This window comes from Pimephales promelas, chromosome 11, assembly GCF_988280905.1.
Source record: "Pimephales promelas chromosome 11, fPimPro1.hap1.1, whole genome shotgun sequence".
Taxonomy (NCBI): domain Eukaryota; kingdom Metazoa; phylum Chordata; class Actinopteri; order Cypriniformes; family Leuciscidae; genus Pimephales; species Pimephales promelas.
Window position 1 is genome coordinate 30738275 of NC_142779.1, and position 24855 is coordinate 30763129.

A 24855-nucleotide genomic window follows, 5' to 3' on the forward strand; every position below is an offset into this window, starting at 1 on the left:
GAAGAGGGCAGGGAACCTGCAAGCATTTTTCGGTCAACCAATGGTGCCTGGAATTCGGGGACCCAGACCCAGATATGGGTCCAAGGTTCCCACCACTCCTTTCAGGGACCAGGGGGTGACCCTACAAGCGCTGCCCCTGGAGGAGACAGACCCTGCCCTTGCTTTGCTCCGTTCAGTCCATTCTTTGTGCCTGTACGTGGACATAACGCAGAGCCAAAACACAAATTCACATTTTTTTTTGTATGTGAATGCTGTTTTACATGAATATTTACGACTGGAGTGAAGCACAAAGCTCTGTTTACAAAAGAAATAATAGGTTCGCAATTAAATCACAGCCAGAGATGTATAAAGTACTAGAAACCCAGACTTGGGTAAAAGTACAAGTGCTCTATCAAAAAAGTGACTTGAGTAGAAGTTGAAGTGCTCTTTAAGCACCACACTTAAGTAGTAGTACTAAAGTATTCAACATTTTTTTGTACTTAAGTATTGCAAGTAGTTCACTACTTAAGTACTAAAAGTAAAAGTACAAGTATTATGTCATGTAATTATTAAAGAAAGCAGTCAAAAGTTTGAACTAGCAATCGAATAAGGCGCTTTGGCGGGATAAAAATTTGCTTTGGCGGCCAAAAAAATGTAATTGGAGGGCAACCCCTGCATTAGTTGTCAGTGTTTGTATCAATCAATACCATTACCCTATAATACTGGCGTGTGATTTAGGCAGTATGAAAGCTAACTTGCAACGAATCATTCGTAAAATTTTTATAATTGTAACGAGTAACTAGCAGAACATTAAAAAAATATCGAAGTAAAAGTATTAAATTTATCGACAATATCTGCTGAAGTAAAAGTAGAAGTATGAGAAAAAAACAATACTCTAGCATTTTAGTACTTAAGTACAGTACTTAAGTAGTTCTACTTCGTTACTATACATCTCTGATCACAGCCATGGAAACGTTTGGTTTTATGACGAAAGAGAGGGTTGCGGATGAGCCCATAAATTTAAGCTTTGTTGGCTTTGTATTCTGTTTTGCGATCTGGTCACCCGATTATCAGCAAATTGAACAATATTCCATTAGTTTTTCCACCGGACATGGAATCTCTTGTTTCTTTTCCCAAATCTTCACTCGCGTCTCACCCATTTTTGCAGGGGATCACAAACTTCTCTTCCTTTGGTTTGCTTTTAATTGGTCCTAATTTGCATTATTACTGTGTTAAAGTAGAAAAACGCTGTAGGAAAGATAGCCTACCTTTTTACTTGCACATCAAATTCTTTTTAACACAGTTTGTGCTTGTTGTTATTCTTGGTAAGGCGTGTCAAGATTATTTGTAAAGCGCGTTTCACACGCGTGGGTGATTTAAGTTTAGCTTTCTCTGGCAGTGCAGAATCAAACAAAACTTAAATGTGACCCTTGTGGAAGATAAAATTCACTCTTCAGAGCTTTTACAATTTACATTACATTTTAGATCGATGGTCTCTTTCCTGCTCGTGTCCCACATCCCTCTCAAAGCACAGAGCAGTAGGCTATTTCACACGTCTTTGTGTGGAAATACAGAACGCTTTAAAACAAAATGTTTTTTCAATATTTAACTTTTATTATATTATTGAAGTTAGGAGCCTGCTATTTACTGATATTTACCTCAGTGCTGTACAGGCTCTAGTGTGACGTTTCATTTACTGAAGTGCTCAAATAAACACACGTCTGTTACGAAATGGATGTTTAAGCTTTGTTTATTATTATTATTTTATTTAAAATGTATTTAATTGAGGTGTATATGTGTGTGTGTGTATATATATATATATATATATATACTGTATATATACACCTCAAATAAATACATTTTAAAAAAATAGTGGCCCTGCTGGATAGTGGATGCAATCTTTTTGGTTAAGGGTATTAACTATAATAACAAGAAAAAGTTGTGCCTTTGTGAATTAAAGAAAACAAACAAGATGTGCTTTCTACATGCTCCATGAACTGGAACATGTTGCATAAATGAACTTTAGCGTATACTTAGCGTATACTTGCCTCACACACATGAAACATTATATCTATGGAAAGCCTGAAAAGTCTACTTTTAAATGAAACAAATTCTGTTTGAAAATAAATACTCTATGCTTATGTAATCTGTATGAAATGTGCATTTCTCTCTATATGCGCGTTCACTATACTGCGGGGATGGCGAGTCAGCATCGTAAACTTGTTCTTTGCAGCCAAAACTGACACAGAAAACACTAGTTTACTAATAAATATTTAAAATGTGTCCTTGCTAATTTTTCCTTACGCATTATCCTTGAAGCTTTATCCTTACACTTGAGCGTGGTATAGGCTATATTATGCCTATGTATATTAAATGGCCATTATGGTTTAGCATTCTCCTCGGTATATATAAATATAAGTAATTATGACTTTACTGACTTTACAGAATTTATAAAATCGTGCGATTAGTCGACTTGTGGCTTAAATGAACAACAACTAGTCGACTAGAAAAATCTTTAGTCTGGTGCAGCCCGACTTCAAAGTCATCTAACTTCATGCTGTTTCTATAAATAGCTTTAAGTCATAAATACACCAATAGCCACTAGCTTGTGGAGCGGACTGACTTTCTCGATCATTTCTTGTGCTCTAATCTGAGTCTATAATGTTCCTCTGAGGACTGAGGGTTTTTTGACCTGTCATCATCTTATTGTAGCAGTGAAACAAAACCGAAAACTATCGCTGTCGTGTGAAATTTAAACTGTTGTTACTATTTTAACCCCCATCAACCTCCAGGGACTGACAGGGTTATGCTTTACAGCCAAACCTTGGATACATTCTACTTCAAATATCTATGCCCTTCACTCGACTTGTCTGCGTCTCATGAACTCTCATATACTGTACTTTGCTTGCATTCTGCTAGTGTCCACTAGTGTCTGAAGGGAATGGCCTAAGCCCTTGATCACTTGGAACCTGCCATGAAGGTTATTTATAATCAGTGGGGGTAGATTTAGTGCCATCTTCTGTAATGTCACAATCAACATTGCATCATGGGAAATGGAGCTGCCTGAAGCGTACATATGAGTTTGCTCTCTCCATTTGTCAAATCTGAAACATTCCTTCACACGCAGGGATTCCCCCGAGGGGAAGTGCTTCGAGAAGTTAGTGACTGTATGTCTAAAATGAAGTGGAACCCAGGCCACAACATGAAGCACCAAACAACTGTATTGGCTTTTTTGACATATTCTATCATATTTTATGTAGTAACCATCAAAATACACTAAATAATTTTTTTTTAGGCAGAGGATTCAGTTTAAAGTGTAAATAGTGTTGGATGCTATGTGTGCATAAAGGGATACCCCACTTTTTTTGGAAATAGGCTCATTTTACCACTCCCTCAGAGTTAAACAGTTGAGTTTTACCGTTTTCGAATCCATTCAGCCGATTTTTTGATATTTAGAAGAATATCAGTAACCAGACAGTTTCTGGTCTCATTGACTTCCATAGTAGGAAAAAAATATACTATGGAAGTCAATGAGACCTGTGAATGAAACTGTCTGGTTACTGATATTCTTCTAAATATCAAAAAATCGGCTGAATACATTCGAAAACGGTAAAACTCAACTGTTTAACTCTGGGGGAGTGGTAAAATGAGCCTATTTCCAAAAAAAGTGGAGTGTCCCTTTAAATAGTGGTAGATGGAAACTATCACAAACTTTAATGTAAAGTTGACATTTTAAAAGAATCTGGGTCTTCTCGGGTCCATTCAGTAAAAGCAAATTTGTCTAAAATTACCCAAGACCCAAGGCTACTAATACTAATCTTACACCCGACCCGGGTCCGAGTCACTTTTCAAGGTGTTCGACGTGAACCTAATTTTCGTGAAAACTGAAACTAAGACTAAAACTGTTGGTCAAAAAACGATTTTGTAAACTGAAATGAAATTTTAACACCAATGAAAAACTAAAACGAAACGAAACTAACAACAGTTACTGAAAAACTAAGGCAAATAAAATAATAATTAGCAAAAATAAATAATCATTTTCGTAATTAATAAGCTCTCATCCTGTACCGGAAAATCAAGCTTTTCCATTCCACCGCGCTACTTTATTTTTCAATGTAAACACGCGCTAGATGGACATGTATGACCAACGGCGTCTTTTGTAGCATCTCATGCGAGACACGAAGTTCCGAAAATGCAGCACTCAAGTTAAAATGAGTTTAGATTTTAAAATATGTCTCGATATTTTGCGCTTTTTACATATTCCACTGCCCGCGTCTCGCTTTTTCTAAGCAATACCACTTTTTGTATGAACCAGCCCTAACAAGAAGAAATGTCCAAATAAGTTTTCCATCATGAATAGACCTTATGCAATTACAGCTGTAACTTATTTCCAAGTAAGATAGCCAGCTCATGTGAAACTAAACAAGATAATAGACATAATAGACATAATAAGCATAATAGACACGACACCACACTGAACAGAAAACAAATAGGCCATAAACGGACATACATTTGTCAAAGTAGAAGTAAACTACATTTTTGGTCTGAATAGAACGCATGAATATGAGTAGACCTATAAGTATATTATTAAAAGATGTAATAAACGAAAAGCATAAATGGATCAATACAATAATAATGTTTGAAAGAATTAATCATAATAATCATACGCATGTTTTTTTTTTCTTATACACCACAAGTTTAATCTTTAATATGAATGAGTATGAATTAATTGTTTTTACTTTTAAGTTGTATTTGTTAGCTTATTTGTTCAATCTCAAACAATTATTTTATTTTTTTATTATTAAGAGGTTTGCACAAGAGTAAACTGAAAACATTTGCTGAAATGAACTGTCTTTAAAGCCACAATATGTATTTTTTCTGCATTAAAAATAGCAAAAATAACTGTATCTATGTTATATATTTCTGTTAGATATGTACTTACATTATCCCGACAGTTTCCACCAAATTTCAAATACGGAGAAATTTATAGTTTAATTCGAAGACACGGGACGTTTCTTTATTTCCGTTTCGTCGCCCGTCTATGGCGTCATATAACCTTTGACTCCTCTATTTTCTCTAACTTCCTTGCGGAACCCGGCGAAACCGCCAAACACAAAGGGGAACACTGGACTACCGCCAATAAAGCAAAGAAAATGACGAAGAAAAAAAAGTAGTACGTATTTTTATGTGTGTAAATCACGTAACACACGAGCGCTCACTCTTAACAGACACACTGTCCCCGGTGCTGCTCACGCATAAAGCGCTCCCCGTTCACAGTAACCGTGTCGTCTCATTCAAATCAGCCAACTGTTGCTGTTAGCGAGCCGCGCACATTGAATACTCATATGAGTCAGGCTGCGAATGTACGTGCCCGCTTCAGCTCTCTCATGCTTATTAAATAAATGCCTCACCTCCGGCGCCGCGCACTCACTACATTCCCTTTAGCCTTTAGCACATAGTGGATGAATAACGCAAACCCAGTCAAACGTTAGACTGCAGTATCTTATGTGCTTTATAATCCGGTGCGCTCTATATACGAAAAATATTCTAAAATAGGTCATTCATTGAAGTAGCGTAATATTAATATTTATATTCGTCTGTATAATAGTTATGGACCACGATTACGCTTTGCCTGCACGTTCTGCTGCTACAGCCAGCTCATTAGCTAAAGCTCAAACGTACGGGTGAAAAATATGACCCGAGAAGGGTTTGGGACAGGAGAAGCATGACACAGGTAAACATTGGGGTTGCATTTAAAGCTTCTTGACAAGCTAAATCTACAGAGAGATGGCGTATATCCGTATATTTTGTGAAACGATGATGTCATGTCATGAGCTGAGCTGGTTGTCATTGACAGCGACAACAACTCCCGTAAGCCCACGCTCTTTCCCGACGTCATCAAAGTACGTCTTTTGTTATTATTTTAAACGAGTGACCCCTGGTGGCCAAAAATCGCATACTGTACGTTTAAAGGGATACTCAACTTTTTTTGGAAATAGGCTCATTTTACAACTCCCCCAGAGTTAAACAGTTGGGTTTTACCATTTTCGAAACCATTCAGCCGATTTTCTGATATTTAGAAGAACATCAGTAAACAGACAGTTTCTGGTCTCATTGACTTCCATAGTAGGAACAAATGAAGAGTTCAGATGCAAAAGCCTCTAAATGCCATTTGAAATTTTCTTCTTTAATGATGATTTTTATCAAACTTGTATATTTTATTTCATTAATTTCACTTAAATAACAATTAATAGGTAATTATCATTGCCATTTAAGTGAAATTACTGAACTTAAATATACAAGTTTGATAAAAATCATCATTAAAGAAGAAAATTTCAAATGTCATTTAGAGGCTTTTGCATCTGAACTCTTCAAATATATACTATGGAAGTCAATGAGACCAGAAACTGTCTGGTTACTGATATTCTTCTAAATATCAGAAAATAGGCTGAATGGATTCGAAAACGGTAAAAGCCCAACTGTATAACACTGGGGGAGTTGTAAAATAAGCCAATTTCCAAAAAAAAGTGGAGTATCCCTTTAAGTGTTGGAAGTGTTCTGTTGGAAACTATGAGTGATTAACTAAAAGAGAAACTAAATACATAAAAACTAAATAGAAATGTTCACAAAAGAAAAACTACATTAAAAGTAACAAAACCATTAATGAAACTAACGGAAACTAAACTGAAATTTATTGAAAGTTTGAAAATGATATTAAAATAAAAACTAGTAACAACCTAGAATCTGCTCGGGTCTCGGATCCAAGTGGAAGACCTCTAAATGAGAGATCCACCTTTCAGTTAAAAGAGACATGCATGCACATTATCTAGACCAACCTGAGGAAATACAGCTTTTGAAGAGGATATCATTTTGTGTGTGTGTGTGTGTGTGTCAGATTTCATTGAAATATGTTGCTGAACTACTTATAAGCATAGCCTGCAGTTTTTCTTCATTGAAGCAGACAGGAGACGTGTGACTGCAAAAACCCCTGCCTGGGGCATTACCAAAATGAATTGACTTTGGTTTTATTCATTAGACGGTTAATTTAAAATAATTGTATCATATTATCTGCTTTCTCATAGTGTTTAATAATGGCTTTTTACATTATTTACTTTATCAGCAACATCTTGGCATTTTGATGGGGGCTTGAATTTTGCACACCTTCCTCATGGGTCATCTTAGTTTCCCATGGTTCTCCATTCCACCCCTCACATGATACCGGAGTCCATGACAGCTGAGCTAGGAAAATAGCTGTTGCGTGTAAAGAGATGGCAAACCACGCAGAGGCTTTTATAGGAGGGAATGCCATGCACAGTGAAGCCCACTTCATTGAGTGAGTGTGTTTGTGTGACGTTGCTTGGTAAATGAATTAGCATGGTAGAATGAAAGACTCAGTCACTCTCACCCAGAGGCTGAGCTGATGCAAGAGATTTGATCACTGGCCATGAATAACCGATAGAAGTGCTGATGGCTGCAAATGTGTGTATTTGCATGTGTAAATGCATTTGCACTTTGCGTTCACAGCCAAAAGACCATTTTTAGACCCGTCTGCATTATACATAACGATTTGTCATCTCGGACAATAAATGTTAGATATATAATTTAGATTAGGGACTGTTTATGAGTTCACACATTTTGGTATTCTAACCTTAGACGTTTTCACTCCTGGTGCGTTTGGGGGTTTGTTGTGATCACACCAAAACAGTCAATCAGTTGTTATCTCAGAATATAAACCCCCGACAGGCAGACGAGGAGCCCGGCGTGAAGCGGGATGAAACGAGTGAGCGAGTCCACGATACTGGATGGCATATATACAAATAACTGTACACAAAATATTGATTTGGCTGAGTTTTAATATTTTATTAGCTCACCAAATGCAAAACTAGGAAGCGTATATCGCTGCCGACTTCAGTAACCCAGATGAGTCTGTGTTATCGGTTTTCAGCGGTTGTTATCTGGGAATAACATACCGCTGGATGGCGCGATTGACCAATCAGAATCAAGTATCCTACAGAGCCGTGTAATAAGTATGGAATAATTGATGACGGGCCGTTGACTTATTGGACAAATACTGCATACCCGCGTCGTGCCAAGGTCATGGGTTCGATTCCCAGGGAAAGCAAGAACTGATAAGAATGTTAATGTGTACTTTGAAAAGCAATGGAAGTCGCTTTGGGTGAAAGCGTCTGCCAAATGCATAAATGTAATACATTATCTATCCAAAATACATTTTTCTTGTTATGAATTGTATCGTAATTTCAGTTATTACAGTTAACTACGCAAAGTGATATGGATCTGTAATGCGGTCAAGACCTGCCTGGAACTACTTTACCGAACGTTCGGTTAAAGCGTCTACGGGACAAACAGGATTTCACCATATCTTTATTTATGTACACAATAATAAACTTTTACATTGTAATCCTTTTATTTTGAATATTTGGCATGTTTGTGTGCTTCTGTTTGTCCCTGTGTGTGTAGCCATGTTTCCATTCACACGTTTTTATCCGAATTACAGACTGATCTCATGAAGTAGCGTGTGTATGACACGCCAATTCGTATTTCCATTTTTGGCGTGCTATCAAGACGCATAATCGCTTTTCAGCGTGTTTATGAACGCCGTTGACTTAACGTTATTACTGTATATATAAAAATATGACTTACCTCAACCCCGTCCCTAAACCTAACTGTCACTGGGGTTAATGGCATTTATGACTGTTCCCTTACCATCCTAGGAATTTTGCTTCGTTTCGCGCGGACATTTGACGGCGTGTACAGACACGCGGAATCACTCGGACGTTAATGGCGTAGACATACACGCATACACTTGGATACACGCGGATGGCTCAAAATGCGTTGAGAACACGCCACTTTCGAGTCAGGCGTGTATGTTTACACAAAAGTCATGATGTCATGTTGCGAATTAAGTGATATCGAATGAAAAATACCTTACGGAAACAGTAAAATTCGATTACATTTCATGAATATCGACTCATATGAAATGCGTTCAGTCTCATCGGATTTTATCTTGATCGATATACGGCTAATGCGATAAAACCTGATGGAAACATTATTTGCCGTATAAATAATGAATTGCGATTAAGTTTTAGGTCCTTTTATGGTTGCAACACGCCACAAAACTTAGAAGAAGACGAGTTCTTTTCCGGCCAGTATTCCCGCTCTGTTTGCGCACACATGGCGGATGTCAACAAGCAATGTCAGAAGCAATACTCGTTTTTAAATCAATAAACTCCTTTTTAAGTCAATATTTTGTGTCAAATTATTGATTTATTTGGTAGGTAGCCATGCAATAAGGAGGATAATGTATAGCGAGGCGGTTATAGCGAATACAACCCCTTCAGCCTAACAACCGACTCGCATATACATTACATACATTATCCCTTACATATGTCGCTATCAGCTGGCACATAAGCACTATTAGGCTACAACTTGTGAAATATTGATCATTTGTTGGTAGATGGCGCAATCCGTTTTTTTCTAGCAAAACTTTGTTCGCAAAAAATTCAGTGTGAAAATAAGGTGGAAACACCTTAAAATGTCTCAAATCAATTCGATGTAACAATTTGATCGCAAAACAGCATGTGACGTCATTACGTACAGGTTTTTATTCGCTTTAAAGCCGTTGGATGGAAACACACTTTCACCAGCTTTATTCGCCTGAGTTTTTTGTACCGAACTTCAGATAATTCGATTGAAAAGTGGATGGAAACATGGCTTGTGATAAGCAGAGTGTATGCGCATTGTGGACCCGCCTATAGGCTCATATTACTAATGTGCCCTTTAATAACAAAAAAATATTGACTTAGAGCAGGTTTCAGTCAGTCAATGGTGCAGTCTATTTCAGTTGCTTCAAAATAGCAACCCGCCAAACAATGCACCTGAACACACATCGTTTTCAGATGGGCGCAAAAATGCATTTTCTATCCAAACAACGTGGCACTGGACGTGAAAATGATAATTGCGTCGGGCTGAAACTAGCAAAAAACACGAACCTGGACTTGGTCGCGTGTGATAGGGCCCAATGTCTTGAATACACTACATCACTGATGAACATGTTTTAATTTTTGGATTAAAATTTTGAAATATTTATGTTTTGGGGGCTCATAAAGTTACAGGGGGGTACAAGTGTCATGATATCATAATGATGAAAATAGAAGGGTGAAATTCTTGAAAAGAAAACCATGTTGAGTTGGAATAATCATATTTTTCTATATAATATTTTTTCGAAATATTTCTTTAAAGTAATGAATTAATTTAATGAAATGTATTATTTATGAATTAGTAATTAATGAAGTTAAGAATACCTCATGCATTCAAGGTGTATGGACATTTATTATGTCATTTATTACTTTTCACTTGATGTCTACACCGCATGACATTTTTAGTCTTTTTTTTTTTTTTTCCAAAGTGGCATAAATATTTTTTAAAAACATGTACAAAGATTACATTTCTAAGAACTTGGCATTTTTTTAAACAAATTCAAATTTAGAGATGCTTTGATGCTTATGTTTGTCACCCACAGAAAATCATCCCCTTGAAAATTGTTCTCCATTACATAATTCTCACACATGCACACACACATAAAGGCTTTTTAGCACTTAAGTACAAGACAGTAGAGGACATAACCCTGACCAAACTTGAGCCTGGATCTAAGCAAGCCAGAAGAAGTGCACTTCCTTCTGTTCCACGGTCTGACAGCTTGGTGCTTCTGTAATGTAATACATTCAGATGTGCTTTAATCACACGGCTGTGTCAGTAAGACCATGCTAAGAAAAATGGCCACTTTTAAAGCAAAGTGGATAGTAAATGTGCACTTTAAGCACAAATTTGACTGCAATCCCTAAATGAAAGTATTCACTGTTCACTTGTACGCGGTAGTACTGGCTGTCCCTTCCTCTTTATCCTCTTTTGTTGGACTCTAAATGATGGCAGTGTCCATACAGCCCACCTCAGCAGTCCTCTAAGACACATGACACACACCTCCACAGCTTTTTAATCGCTTTGTGCTGCTCTCTTCTTGTCCAGCTCCTTATTTGTATTCCTTTTATTATAAGCATTGCTGTACCAGCATTGTGGTGGGTGGTATGATACAAATTTCACCCTGAGACTATCAGTAATTTATCATAATAACAGTATATATCACAGTATAGTCATTTCAGCTGGGCGTATATATAAATAACCATCTTTTTATATAATACAGTTAATTAAACAGATTACTAACGGAAGGTTCTTTATTATTTTGCTAACACTTTACAATAAGGTCTTGTTAGTTAACATTAGTTGATGCATTTACTAACATGAATGAAGTAATAATGAGCAATACATTTGGAGCAGTATTCATTAATCTTTGTTAGTGAATAAGTCGAGCTGCTCATTGTTTGTTCATGTTAGGTCACAGTGCATTAAGTAATGTTAACAAATACAACATTTGATTTTAATAATGTATAAGTAAGTGTAAAAAATAGCATTAACTAAGATTAAATGCTGTAAGTATTGTTCATTCTTAGATTAATTTAACTAAAGTATTTAAAGGCACAGTATTTAAGTATGATGTGGTATGTATAGTGGTCGAAATAGGTACTGCATTCGAATTTAGAATATTGGAGATGGTCGTTTCTCCCGCCTGCTCCTCAGACTGGATGGAGCTCACACGAGGTGCCAGTTTGAGCACACGTAACAGGAACGAGCGCAATGGACAAGGAAGCAATGTGCTGGATCACAGACTGAAACAATAACAATGGGGTGGTGATGGCGCAGTGGATAAGACACATGTCTTTGGTGTGAGAGACCTGGGTTTGAATCCACTATGAGACACCAATGTGTCCCTGAGCAAGACACTTAAAAAAGTGTCAAAAAAGTGTCAGCTTGAATGAATAAATGTAAATGTAATGTAACAAACATTCTAGCCTGGAAACACATTTCAAAGTAAAATAACTTGCTGTAGAAGTGTTTTTCAGAAACACTTGTGTGAACTTATGAGAAACGAGCATGTTTCCTAATTATACACAAACATATTATGGTATTTTTATGCTTTAGTGGAATGAAAAAGTTGCACACCTTTACCTAATAATACCTTCTTTGTAAAGTGTTACCATTATGATTATTATTATTATTAATTTTATTTCGAACTTAATGAAGTTGGACATCAAAAACACTTTCAAATGATATTACTGAGTTAAAAACTGAGCAAAAATGAAAATAAATATTATTAAATTCTAAAACTACTTCTGATTGGTTGAGACATGTTTGAAGCCATTGTAAATTAGCCATACACACACATTACTACACATTAATTAAAGTCTGTAGAGCGTTCCTAATGTCTGAGACCACTATTTTTCTAATTTAATGTGAAATTTGTCATTACAAATTTAATTATAATAATTTGAGTCAAAGGTTTATTTAAAAAAAAACCAAACAAACATGTATTTAATTTCAAAACGACACTTATTAACGAAAAAGACTTCTTTGTGGACGTGTCCTGATCTATATTTTTACATCACTTGTCTCCTCATCATTCTTAAGTGTAAATAACCATTGATATCTATATAAAGGCTAGATGTCTTAAGGCGAAGTTTCTGTCGTCATGACCGGCGGCCATCTTGTCACAGGCAAGCTGATGTAAGATGAGTGGTCAGGACGAACACAAATACTCTTATCTCGTTGAAATCTTGACGGATTTACAAATGGTTTGGTTTCTTACAAACGTTATTAACGTGGCTATAATTATCTGGATGATTATTTGAAGAGCTCTTTTCCAAAAAGCGATAAGCGACATTTTTAAAAAAAATGAGTTTGTCGTGTCATTCTGCTGTGGACAGAACCCTTTCACTGCTCCATCAACGTTTCATGCCAAATCGCTATATTTCCTTGTTTAAAATGTACTGCAAGATACAGTTTCTTTCCAAGCCGCGATAAGCGCCAGCCCTGTTTTTAGCCTAAACACGATAAATCCTCAAATTCAATGAGCGCTCTACACAATCCAGCACGGCGGCACTCTGAACAGAGGTTTATTATGTTCATTTATTCCTCAAAATGAGTCCTAGTTTTCTAGTCGACTAGTAGTAGATCATTTAAGCCATTTGTATTATCAGTAATCACATATATTGATTTAATTAAATGGGAGAGAAACCATATGAGCGTTTTTAATCGCCTATTCCGCATTTCAACGTATGCATAAAGCTTGCCACAAAGAACCGGCAAAAAGTAATGATTATGCATGAAACATTTGAATTGTTTATTAATAAACTAGTGTTTTCTGTCAGTGTCAGCAACAAAGATAAAGTTGATGATGCTTACTCGCCATCTTCGCAGTGAACGCGCATAGGCCTATAGAAACGCATACTTCGAATTAGCCTACATACGCAGAGAGTTGCCAATTTATTTTAGTTTTTAATTGTTTTGTTTAAAAGTAGATATTTAAAGCTTTCTGTAGCTTAGTTCTCAGGCCTGTGTGAGGCAAGCATCGCGGTGTTTCGGTTCATATTATGAGACGCGCTCCGGTTCACCTGCGCGCCTCTGTGTCCTGATTATATTGTCTGATATTTACTTCTAATGTATTAATCCAGTCAATTTGTCGATGAAACATTTATTAAAATGAAGATACAATTTATATGAAACGAAATTTACAAGCTTTCTAGAAAACAAAACTTAATAAGTGGTCAAAATCATGTCTGACGCACTCCAAATATTTTCCGATATTGGGCAGCTTTTGAATTTTAATCCTATCTTACTCATCTCATGCGGTTCCCTTTTCATAGCCTACTCAACATAGATGAAATAATAAAAATAAGTAATGTAATATTATTAAAAACAAATGTGAAACGTATATTTTATGTTTATTTTGTTTTTTGTTTTTTTTTTACTTATATTTAAGCGTCATGCTGCTCCGCTTTGCTCACATGTTATGTAGCCTGTGTGTGTGTGCATGTGCTGGAGGGGTGCCCATCCCTTTTTTGAATATCGTTATCATATATTGATCATTTTTAATAATTCGTTTTTTTTCATGCATATGTTGAAATTGGTACTATTTGTTTGAGGTTTGACTCTTTAGTAAAAATGACTTTACTAAAAATGATACAAAAAATGGATGGATTTATAGCGTTTTGGGAAAAAATAAAATTAACTTTTAAATTATCATTAACAATATTGTTGTTTGATTTAATAATTATTGTTCAAAATGTTCAGACTGAACCAATAAAACATTTAAACAGGATAATTTGAATATTCACAAAATGTGTGGGTCTAGGTAAAAAATGTAGTTTTCCTGAAAACTATTGAAATGGATTTATAGCGTTTTGGAAAAGAGCTCTTCATTTATACACTTATTATTCATAAGTATGCAGTGTCATAACTACATCTCTGACGTTTATAACAAACCAAACCGTTTGAAAATCGGTAGAAAATTGAGCAAGTTATGGCTATTTAAATAGTACATGTACCATTAACACAATGTTACGAGTGAGCGAGCTGCCTGTGACAAGATGGCCGCCAGGTGCAGACGTCGACCTCCATTGGCCAGCAGCGTGGACGAGATATCTAGCCTTTATATACATATCTATGCAAATAACACAGTCCTGCTTGCTGCGCTAAAATACATCGTAAATGATATTACAAAATCTCTATTTATAAATTGAAAATAAAAATGGATTTATTTCAAGAGTTTATGTTCACACCCATATTTCTTGGGAATCAAACCCGTGACCTTAACATTGCTCTAGGGCTAGGCTCAGGAATACTGAAACGGTACATTAACTTACATATACACCACAGGTTAAAAGTTTGGAATAATTCAGATTTTTTTTTAATGTTGTATAAAGGATTATCTCATGCTCACCCAGGCTGCATTTATTTGATTTTAATATTTTATTTTCAAATCTAATCTGTCGTTTATCTGTGATGGCGAAGCTGCATTTCAGCAGCCATTACTCCGCTCTTCAGATTTCTTAGAGTGGGAAACGCCACAAATGAGTGTGAAACGCTTCATTCATTCTCCTCTCAGCCAAATGCCCTGTGACCGTGATTACAAAGAACAGTTTCACCAGCTTTATTAGTTTAGTGCCTCGTTGAGTCCAGACAAAGTGTTCTCTTTCCCCTCTCGTTGTTATCCTGACTCGCCAAAGACATCAACATAGAAACATAATGAATAAGTTATTGAGAGTTCTTGAATTATGTGTGGCACCCATTATGATAAAGTCTCCGTTTTCCCAGAGCCAATTTGTCGCTTATGATAAACACGAAGGTTTGATGGGTTTATAACGGAGACCGTCTGACATACAGACCAAGAAATGCTGACTGTTTGACTGAAGCGTAGAGATTCTGTTAGCTGGCATTGATCTAGTGTGGGATATACCCGCACAAGCAGTCATTCAGATGGAAAGTATGTTTCTTTCTCTCTTCACAGACCCACGGCATGCCAGAGCAGGGAGGGATGTCATTTAAGTTAGTTTAAAGAGTTGGGGCTTTTCTTTAGGGAATGAAAAGTGGTTGTGAAGAAGAGAGGGAGTGTGGAAGTGAACATAAAATTCATTATTCATCTGGCTGTGAGGAAAGCTGTTCCATAATTCATCCTGTTTCAGCAGAAGAATTAGAGAGATACACTCAGCTCAAAGGCCATCCAGGCTTCAAACAGGAGTTAGGCCCGGTTCAATCCTAATCGCTGTCGTGACATCACCTCACCTGTCACTCAAAGGTTTCGTGTAAATGAGGAGACCCCGGGGATGAACAGCTAGTGCTGGAGTTGTTATGATCAATACTAATATAAATGAATAGTTTGAGTCAAAGGTTTATTTAATAAGAAAAAGACAAAAATGCATTTAATTTCATGATATTGATTTAAAAAAAAAAAACTTCCTAACTAAAACTCTTGAATTGTTTATGAATGATTTGTATTTCCACATTTCACATGTCTCCTTATCATTTTCACGTTGAAATTTTACATGATGGTAACCAAATATAATTTTCGCAATATAATTTATTTTACAATTATTTATGTTTTAAAGCTGCAGTCCGTAGTTTTTCCTCTTTGTCACCATCTCTGTTTGAAATCTGTAATTGCAGTTATTCGTGGAATTATTAACTTTACGTCAGTTGTACACCTCCAATATCCTCACATGCAATACTACCCTGGACTCCTTCTTTATGTGTACAGATGTGACGTAATGACGTAAAGACATGCTCGAATTTCCCACGGCAATCCACCAATACCACAGGAATTAAAATCATTATTACAAGCTAACTGTTTTGAATCGAGCAAAGGCAAACAGATATTTTTGAACACTGGCTGGTTATGTTTTTTTTATTATTATTATTATTATTTTGGATCATTTTTAACCCAAAAAAGTTACGTACTGGAGCTTTAAATAACCTATTAAAGCGCAAAATGAACCTTTGGTCTAATAAAACATTGTTACCTAGTCAACCGTTCTCTAAAAGAGTTTTATTTCTAAAAACGGTTTAGCTGTGGTAAAGCGGTTAAAAATGGTTATAACGCTAGTAATGGGGGCATTTATTAAGTAAAAAGAAATCGCTAGTTTATACCACTAACAAGGCTCAAAATAGCCCCAGACTAACACAGTAACATAATGAGGGTCCTTACATGCAAAACGAAGCATTGAGAACTGTGTAAGTGTACAGACCGTTTAATAAGAAGATATTTTTTAAAGACAGTACACTTCGTGTATACAGGCGGCACCATCTTGGAAAACAGTCATGACAAGTCGAACTACGAACTCCGTTCATACAGTTCAGAAGTTCGCTGACCTTCATACAGTTCAGCTCACTTAGCACGTCATTCGTGGTTCTTCATTATTTAAATATTATTTAAATAGCAAATAAAAGGTATGTTTAAAGGTGCTTTTTCATCTTTGGAACTTGATTGATATCTGCCATGTTTATAAAAAAAATATATAAATATAATGTACACTACCATGCAAAAATTAAAAAAAAATATATATATTTACCAAGGACCCATTAAATTGATCAAAGTTGACAGTAAAGACACTTGTAATGTAAAAAAAAATTGTTTAATAAATGCGGATATATTGAACTTTTTATGCATCAAAGAATCCTGAATAAAATTGATCACGGTTTCTGCATTAATATCAAGCAGCACAACTGTTTCAGCATGGATAATAACATGACATGTTATTATTAGCATATTAGAAAGATTTCTGAAGGATCATGTTTTTTTATCAGCTTTTTTGTTATTATTGTAATTTCACAATTTTGCTGTATTTTTGATCAAATGATTGCATGAAACTACTTCTATTCCACAGACTTCCATTGTAAATGCATTACTTTAATTGCAATTTTTTACAAGTGTCAATTATTTTCAGTGTGAATCGATCTTAGCTTGTATTGAACCCGGAAGTTCCTTTAATGGATTGTACAATGATGAAGTCTTGGCTCATGAAGCTGACCCTAGATCAGCAGACTCTATCACGTTGGGCTCTGTACTGCATTCAGTTACACAAGATTAATGGAGAAATGATTCGGTGCTGAACGACTATGACATTTATTTGGAACTTCTGGAACATGGAAATGAGCCTTAATAGCTTATATTAATCATTCGTACACGTCAGTAATCGCCCAGCTCCTGTAGTGACATCTATAAATGAAAATGACTACTACAAATAGGCTTGTTTACGTGTGATAAAATCTCTTTAAATTCTAGTAAAGTTGCCTATTTTAGTCAGCTTTTAGTAGAAAGGTAGACGACAAGATCATGCATTTTGAACCCCATTCCGTCGCTAAAGCACCGTCACATTTATCGTTTAAAGGGAAAATGATCCCAGAGTGTATTGGGACAAACTCAAAAATCATCCATCTTTTGGTGTTTAAGAAACACTTTTTAAATTTAAGTTTTGAAAACGCGTAATATTATGGGGCAAACCATTTGGTATTTCTTCTCAGTGTTCTTTGTTGAATAGACATTCCAATGAACAACATTTATTTGGAATACAAATATTTTGTAATGCCACTTTTGATCAATTTAATGCATCCTTGATGAATAAAATTCCACAAACATATGTTTTCAACATCGATAATAATAAGAAATGTTTCTTGGGCAGAAAATGTGCGTAATGATTTCTGAAGGATCATGTGACTGGAGGAGTGATGTCATCACAGGAATAAATTACATTTTATATTCAATAATGTATTCAGAACTGTTATTTTAAATTGTAATAAATTTCACAATCGTCCTGTTTTGCAATATTTGATCATTTAAATGCATCTTTGGTGAGTGAGACTTACATGAAAAATATTTTAAAAATATCTAAAAAACTTTTGATCGGAAGTTTACTTATATTTTGTTCAGTGTGATTAAAATGGCCTATTTTATCCAATATTTGCTATGTTTTTTTGGAGAGCCGCCACGTCTGACTGTTTCTCTCTCTGTGTCTCTGTCTCTAATAGACCTTGGTCTGGATCAGTTTGTGGTGAAACGCTATGATGGAAAGGTAAGCAGCGAGATCTGTGTGCGTGTGCATATGTGGGCGAGTGAGTGGGAACCGAATAGTTACTTTGCCATTGTGCAGCTCGACAGGATGACGCAGGATGGAGACGTTTGTTCTCATTCACTCTTCATGAAAATCTTTCACTCTCTCTCCACAGAATCTCAACCACAGCTCAATCGTGAGCATGCTTTAAAACATTCTCTCTTGTACAATCTAAAAAGCTCGTCGCACTCTTGAAAAAAATTTGCATGAAAAGTTGTACATACATTGTCATCAGGGATATTTGTTGTCATTATGTTGTTATAGTCATTTACAAAAGACTAATCGGCATCCAATACGTGCCTTCTGGTTAATGTGGTATCCTGTTGTTTTTTAATGTCTCTAGACTAACCTCTTTAAACACACCTCTGTCCGTCTTATACATGTCTATCCTTGCCTTAGATGCTCGGTCTCTCTGTTTAGTCCTTTTGTTGTTGTTGCTGTCCTGTAGTACTAGAAAGGCACAGATAGTCATTTTGGTCAAAACCAAATTCATTCTAGAGATGGTTGATGATAAATGTAATTTTTAATGTATAAATAATCTAGTCAAGTTCAATACTCATTTATTTGTATAGCGCTTTTCACAGTACATATCGTATCAAAACAACTTTACAGAAAATGCATGCGTCTACATTACAATTTAAAATGATCTGTTATCAGAGGTGACTGTGTCCAAGTAATGTCCATATTTCAGAAATGTACAGTTCTAAGGTGATACAAATCATGCAATAGAGTGCCGAAGTTACGACGTCACTCTGTAGGCCAAAACGCGGAAGTGAGTTAGCATTTTAGCACTACCGGTTCCCTCGCTCTAAAGTCTATGGGATTTTTGAATGGGTTTTCGCTAAATCGCCTGAAATAAGGTCTGTGGTGAACAAAGCCTCTAAATATTTTCACGTTTTGATCTCTGACATAGAACACACAGTTATAACCTGCTTGTGTTTTTTTTTTAACTTTATTGTGTCGGATTGTGTTTTTTAAAATCTTTATATAGGCTTCAAAATGTATACATTTTGGATTAACTTGTAAAGATTATCTTGATAGACAAAACGTGTAAGTGTCACTACTCTTTGTTAAACACAGATCTTATTTTGTGCGATTTTCTAAAAGTTTATGGGGAAAATGCATTGCTTTTCGACCGAGAGAACCCATGCGCCGCTAGCTTCCGAGTTGTCCTACAAAGTGACGTCATCACTTCGGCACTCTATTGACCTATGATTGAGCCACGCCCTCAAACGCGACGAGCCAATCGCAGTGCGCAGCTAACCCAATACACTCGGACATTCTCTGCTTCCACGTCCATTGAAATGCATTGCAGTTAGTCAGTTTTCATTCGTGTTTTTTTTGTCATTTTAAGTTTAAAATGGTCAATCTGTGTGCATGGAGTACATGCAACTCTGACACTAGGTTCCTGAGAGGCTGGGCGATGGTGTTTTTTTAACCTTTTCCCAAGCCACATCGCAACCGACATAAGTGTCTGTTCTGGATTAAGTTATGCGATTAAGTTACGTGGTAGACCACAACACCAACTATACGTGGATAAATTAAACAAGGATGTTTGAACGTTATCTTTAAAATCTCTAACGTAACGTTAGGCTAACGTTAGCCTAACATTAGAAAACGTTAACGTTAGCTTCTAGCTGCGTTGTCACTTAGCTTCATTAATGTATCTGTAAATAACTGAGATAACAAATGTTAACAATGTTGTGCTGAATGATTCATGTAAATACTGTAGCACCAAACGTTGATGGCAACGATATGCGGTTTATCACGTTTACACTGTGACCTGTACATTTTTGCCTAGAACTGAAGCTTTTTATCGACCTTCTCAACAATAAACTTATTAATATAACCCTCCAATGCATAGTTAAGGCCCTTTAGGTGACTTCAAGATGATATATAATCTTTCTGTTTCCAAAAATCACCAATTGCTTCCTGTGAAATGTCTCCTACTGTGACAGCTGCCATAGCGCCCGTGTCCGAATGTTGACTGTTTGTCCGAGTGAGTGGAGGGGGCGTGGCTTAGCCATAGGTCAATTAGACATGGAACGGAAATCTATGAATTTAAGTGACAATGGCATTTTGGGCACCTAAAAAAGCGAAATTTTCAAGTTTCAAAGTTTAAGTTGAAAACAGTAGTTATCGTCGCACTGTTATCTACAAAAACACGAATTTGTGAAAACAGTAACGTTTTAGTGCTTTAATCGTATTTTTTTGCGAATCCGTGTGAACAGGGATCGTTTAGACAGCATTGTCGTCTGTACTTTTCCATTTTTAGTACATTGTTGTCGAAAATCGATTCCTATCCTGGAATCGGATGCTTATTATATAATTTTTATTTCGATTCTGCTTATCAATTCTAGTGTGAACATTTTAATTTCAAACCATTCAATTGCAAAAGATGACTCAATTCGGCACTCACGCTCTATTTTTTGCGTACACTAAAATCTGCGGCTCATAGTGCGCGAATAATGAATTGGCTTCTCTTTTGCGTCTTCTTGAAAACTTTGTCAAATATCCTCGCAAACCCAGTTGGTTATGTATTAAGTTTACATAAACAGTTGAGAAAGAGAAAACGCATGTATATTGGATCCATGCATTGTCTTAAAGTGACAGCAGCCTAATAAACCTGCTGCTGTGTAGTTACTGTGAATCACAGAACAAAAGAAAAAGAAAATCACTCTTTGATATTGACTGAATAACTTATGTAACTTTAATAAGGATTAATCTATAAACGAGATTAGTCTAGTTTTTTAGTTAGTTGTTCTTACGGGTGCTGATTTTTGTTTAAGGTATAACAGAATCTTTTGCAAAAAATGAAGATAAATATGTTTGATAGCTAAATGTTTTACTTTTTTTATTCATATTGGAATTGAAACTGGGAATCGTTAAGAATCAGAATCGATAAGCAGAATCAGAATTGTAATTACTAAAATATACAACCCTAATCAGCAAAGCCTTGCTATTCGCCATAAAAATGTTCAGTTGAAGCTTGTTTGTCGCAACTAGGGTATTTAAAGAAGTAGTTCACTTTTGAAAAAACTTTTGCTGATAATTTACTCACCCCCATGTCATCCAAGATGTCCATGTCTTTCTTTCTTCAGTTAAAAAGAAATTTGGGTTTTGATGAAAACATTCCAGGATTTTTCTCCATATAATGGACTTCAGTGGGAACCAAACGGTTCAAGTTCCAAAAGAAACTTTCAGTACAAACTGCAAACTTGTTCAAAGGGCTTTAAACGATTCCAGACGATGAATAAGGGTCTTATCAAGCGAAACGATCGCTCGTTTTATAAATAAATAACAAAGTTTAAGTTTTATAAGCTCAAACGCTCGCCTTGCTCTCTGTAACGCACTCCTGTTCGAACTCGTTCATCAAAATGAACAAATCTTTTTCCGAGTCATTTGGTTCATTCGGCGAAAGAAACGAATGAATTGATTCGGAAAAAGATTTGTTCATTTTGTTGAACAGTAGAGTCACGAACGTGCACCACAGAACAGAGCAGGGCGAGCGTTTGATCTTATAAACCTTAAACTTTGTTTTTTTTATTTTTTTTAAATGAGCGATCGTTTTGCTTGATAAGACCCTTATTTATGGTCTGGAATCGTTTAAAGCCATTTGAACAAGTTTGCAGTTTGTACTGAAAGTTTCTTTTGGAACTTGAACCGTCTGGTTCCCATTGAAGTCCATTATATGGAGAAAAATCCTGGAACGTTTTCATTAAAAACCTTAATTTCTTTTCGACTGAGGAAAGAAAGACATGGACATCTTGGATGACATGGGGGTGAGTAAATTATCAGCAAAAGTTTTTTGAAAAGTCAACTAATCCTTTAAAGAAATAGTTCACCCAAAAATGAAAATCAGTGTCAGTGACTTTTTGGTCAAGCTGTTCAACTATTGTATGACCATTGAAGTCTTAGCGCATGCACTTTGTATGGTGTTTTTTGGAGCTTAGCTGTGTAAATCACCACTCATTTTGATTATATGGAAAACAGAGGATCAGAAAGCCTCAGATCCAGACTTGAGTTTGTTGGAAGAAAGACAATAGAGTGAGCCAATTATTGTTTTTGTCAAAACTATTATTTTTACTAACTAACCACCAACGGTACAACAAGTCAACCATCTAACATTGTGGTTAGACTAGTCCCTTAATATCACAAGCATTCATCCTGGTCTCAGCTGAGGTTTTCTTCAGGGCTGTTTGTGGTTTCAGGTCCCATTTTCCTTGTACAGGAAACAGTCTCCTGTCTCCATGGTCATTAAGAGGGAACATTTGTCAAATGACCCAGTCAGAGAGCAGCTGTTACGGTACTGGTGCACCTTAACCGTAACTGGCTGATCTCTGGACTGGGTTAGGTTACCTAATGTCTGTGTAATGTTTGTGCTGTGTTCACACGCACACTTTATCTAGGCATATTTGTTTTCGACATTAGTAGTATTGAGTTAGTGAATCATTCTCAAGTCAGATGGTGATAAATCATTCCTCAGTTTCGCAATAAAGTCTCACAGCTTTTTTTTTAACCATCATCTGTACGCAAGATGCATAGCGTTTCAGTACACTGAATCTGTAGTTACGCATGATTGATTTTTTTTTATTAAGATCAGCTTTTTTGTTTTATTTTCCTGCACAGCTGAGAAAGTGAAGGAAGTAGCTCTTGGTCAGTTGCTCAAGAACACAATGATTTTAGAGTGAGTCTAATTTCTCCCATTCAAATGGAATTGGAAAAATAAAAGCCGTTTTAAACTGGTCTACCAAGAAAATACTGTTGATAGCCCCGCCCCCAAACCCACATCATTGGTTGATCCTTTTCCACCTTAAAACTATGACAACCCTATTTACCACAGTTATTATTAGCACAATACTGTGACTACCACTCCATACAAAAGATTGTGTAAGCTTGTATTGTCTGAAAGAGATCACATAAGTAATTACAGTTTTAGGGTAGCAACAATAATAGTAACTATTGCTCGTTGTACCTCAGTCTGTAGATACATACGTTAACATGTCTCGGATCTATAGCTTTTTCTGTGTGTTATTTCAAAAAAATTCAATTTCCACGTTGCGTGAAATATGCTCCTCTTCCCATTTCCATTTCCTTCCATCTCTTTTTCGTTCTCGAATTGGGACTGTCGGCCAGCGTGCAGCCTGAGGGATGTGGACTAGGCTATGTCTTATGATTTTTCATTTCCATATCTCAAAATCTCGTGTCTGGTTTGCTCCATTCGGGCTCACGGCAGGACCGCTGGATCCCCCTCTCTTCTTCTTACACACTTCCTCATGTCACCAATGCCACTAAATCTTGAATGGCAAAACCGAAATTCCAGGAAGGGTATTTTTTTGCAGTTGACGCATGGGTGCACTATGCTAATAAACACTCTTGTGTAATTGTTTTGCTTTCACAAATGTGTGAACACACCAGCACTTTTAACCTTCTTGTTCGTCATCCATCAACAGTATTTTGCAGGTCATCGCAGCTGGTGCTTTGCAAGTGTGACTTTCACATCTAAAACGGGTTGCGTGTGTGTGTGAGAGAGGGAGAATGTGTGTGTTCCACTCAGCCCACTTTAATGCGCACAGGTGTTTTGCAAACATCAGTGTTGGGGAAGGTACTTTGAAACTGTAGTTTATCAGGTTACACGTACAACTACTATTTAAAGTTACAGCTGCAACTACAATCTAAGCTGCTCTTATCTATATGATATATCAGCCTGTTCTCATCCCAAGGCGTCATATACGACGCTTTTACCAAAGCGTAGATATCCAACGCACATGGCACCCTTTAGCGTCAATATGAGACGCAGGCGCCTCCTAGTGGTCTAACCCTAACCCTACCCCAGACCTAAACCTTCCCATAACCGAAGCGTGTTATATTGATGCTAAGCGGTGCCATGTGCGTTGGACGTCTACGCTTTGGTAAAAGCGTCGTATATGATGCGTTGAATATATCTTTCAAGAAATGTATTATCGTGTTAAAATGTCACTTGTATGAAGCACAGGTCACAAAGGTGTCACTTTCAAACTGAATAGCTGGTCAATGCAATGCAATTAAACCCATTGCAAAATTTGCATGGTGAAATCTTTTGCACTCATGAGAAATTTGGGATCATTCCTTAAATTAAAGGAGTAGTTCACTTTTAAAAAAAAACTTCTGCTGATAATTTACTCACCCCCATGTCATCCAAGATGTCCATGTCTTTCTTTCTTCAGTCGAAAAGAAATGAAGGTTTTTGATGAAAACATTCCAGGATTTTTCTCCATATAATGGACTTCAGTGGGAACCAAACGGTTCAAGGTGCAAAAGACAGTTTCAGTGCAAACTGCAAACTGTTCAAAGGGCTTTAAACGATTCCAGACGATGAATA

At 36.4% G+C, this 24855-nt stretch overlaps 1 protein-coding gene across 1 annotated transcript in view; it reads left to right on the forward strand.

Annotated features, from left to right (window-relative positions):
- The window catches only part of micu1 (mitochondrial calcium uptake 1), a 112711-nt gene that overhangs the window by 38684 nt on the left and 49172 nt on the right, over window positions 1-24855 (forward strand). The window contains exon 5 of the mRNA XM_039673542.2: window positions 18412-18455. Coding sequence (XP_039529476.1) covers window positions 18412-18455 — 44 coding nt within the window. The remainder of the gene's footprint in view (window positions 1-18411; window positions 18456-24855) is intronic.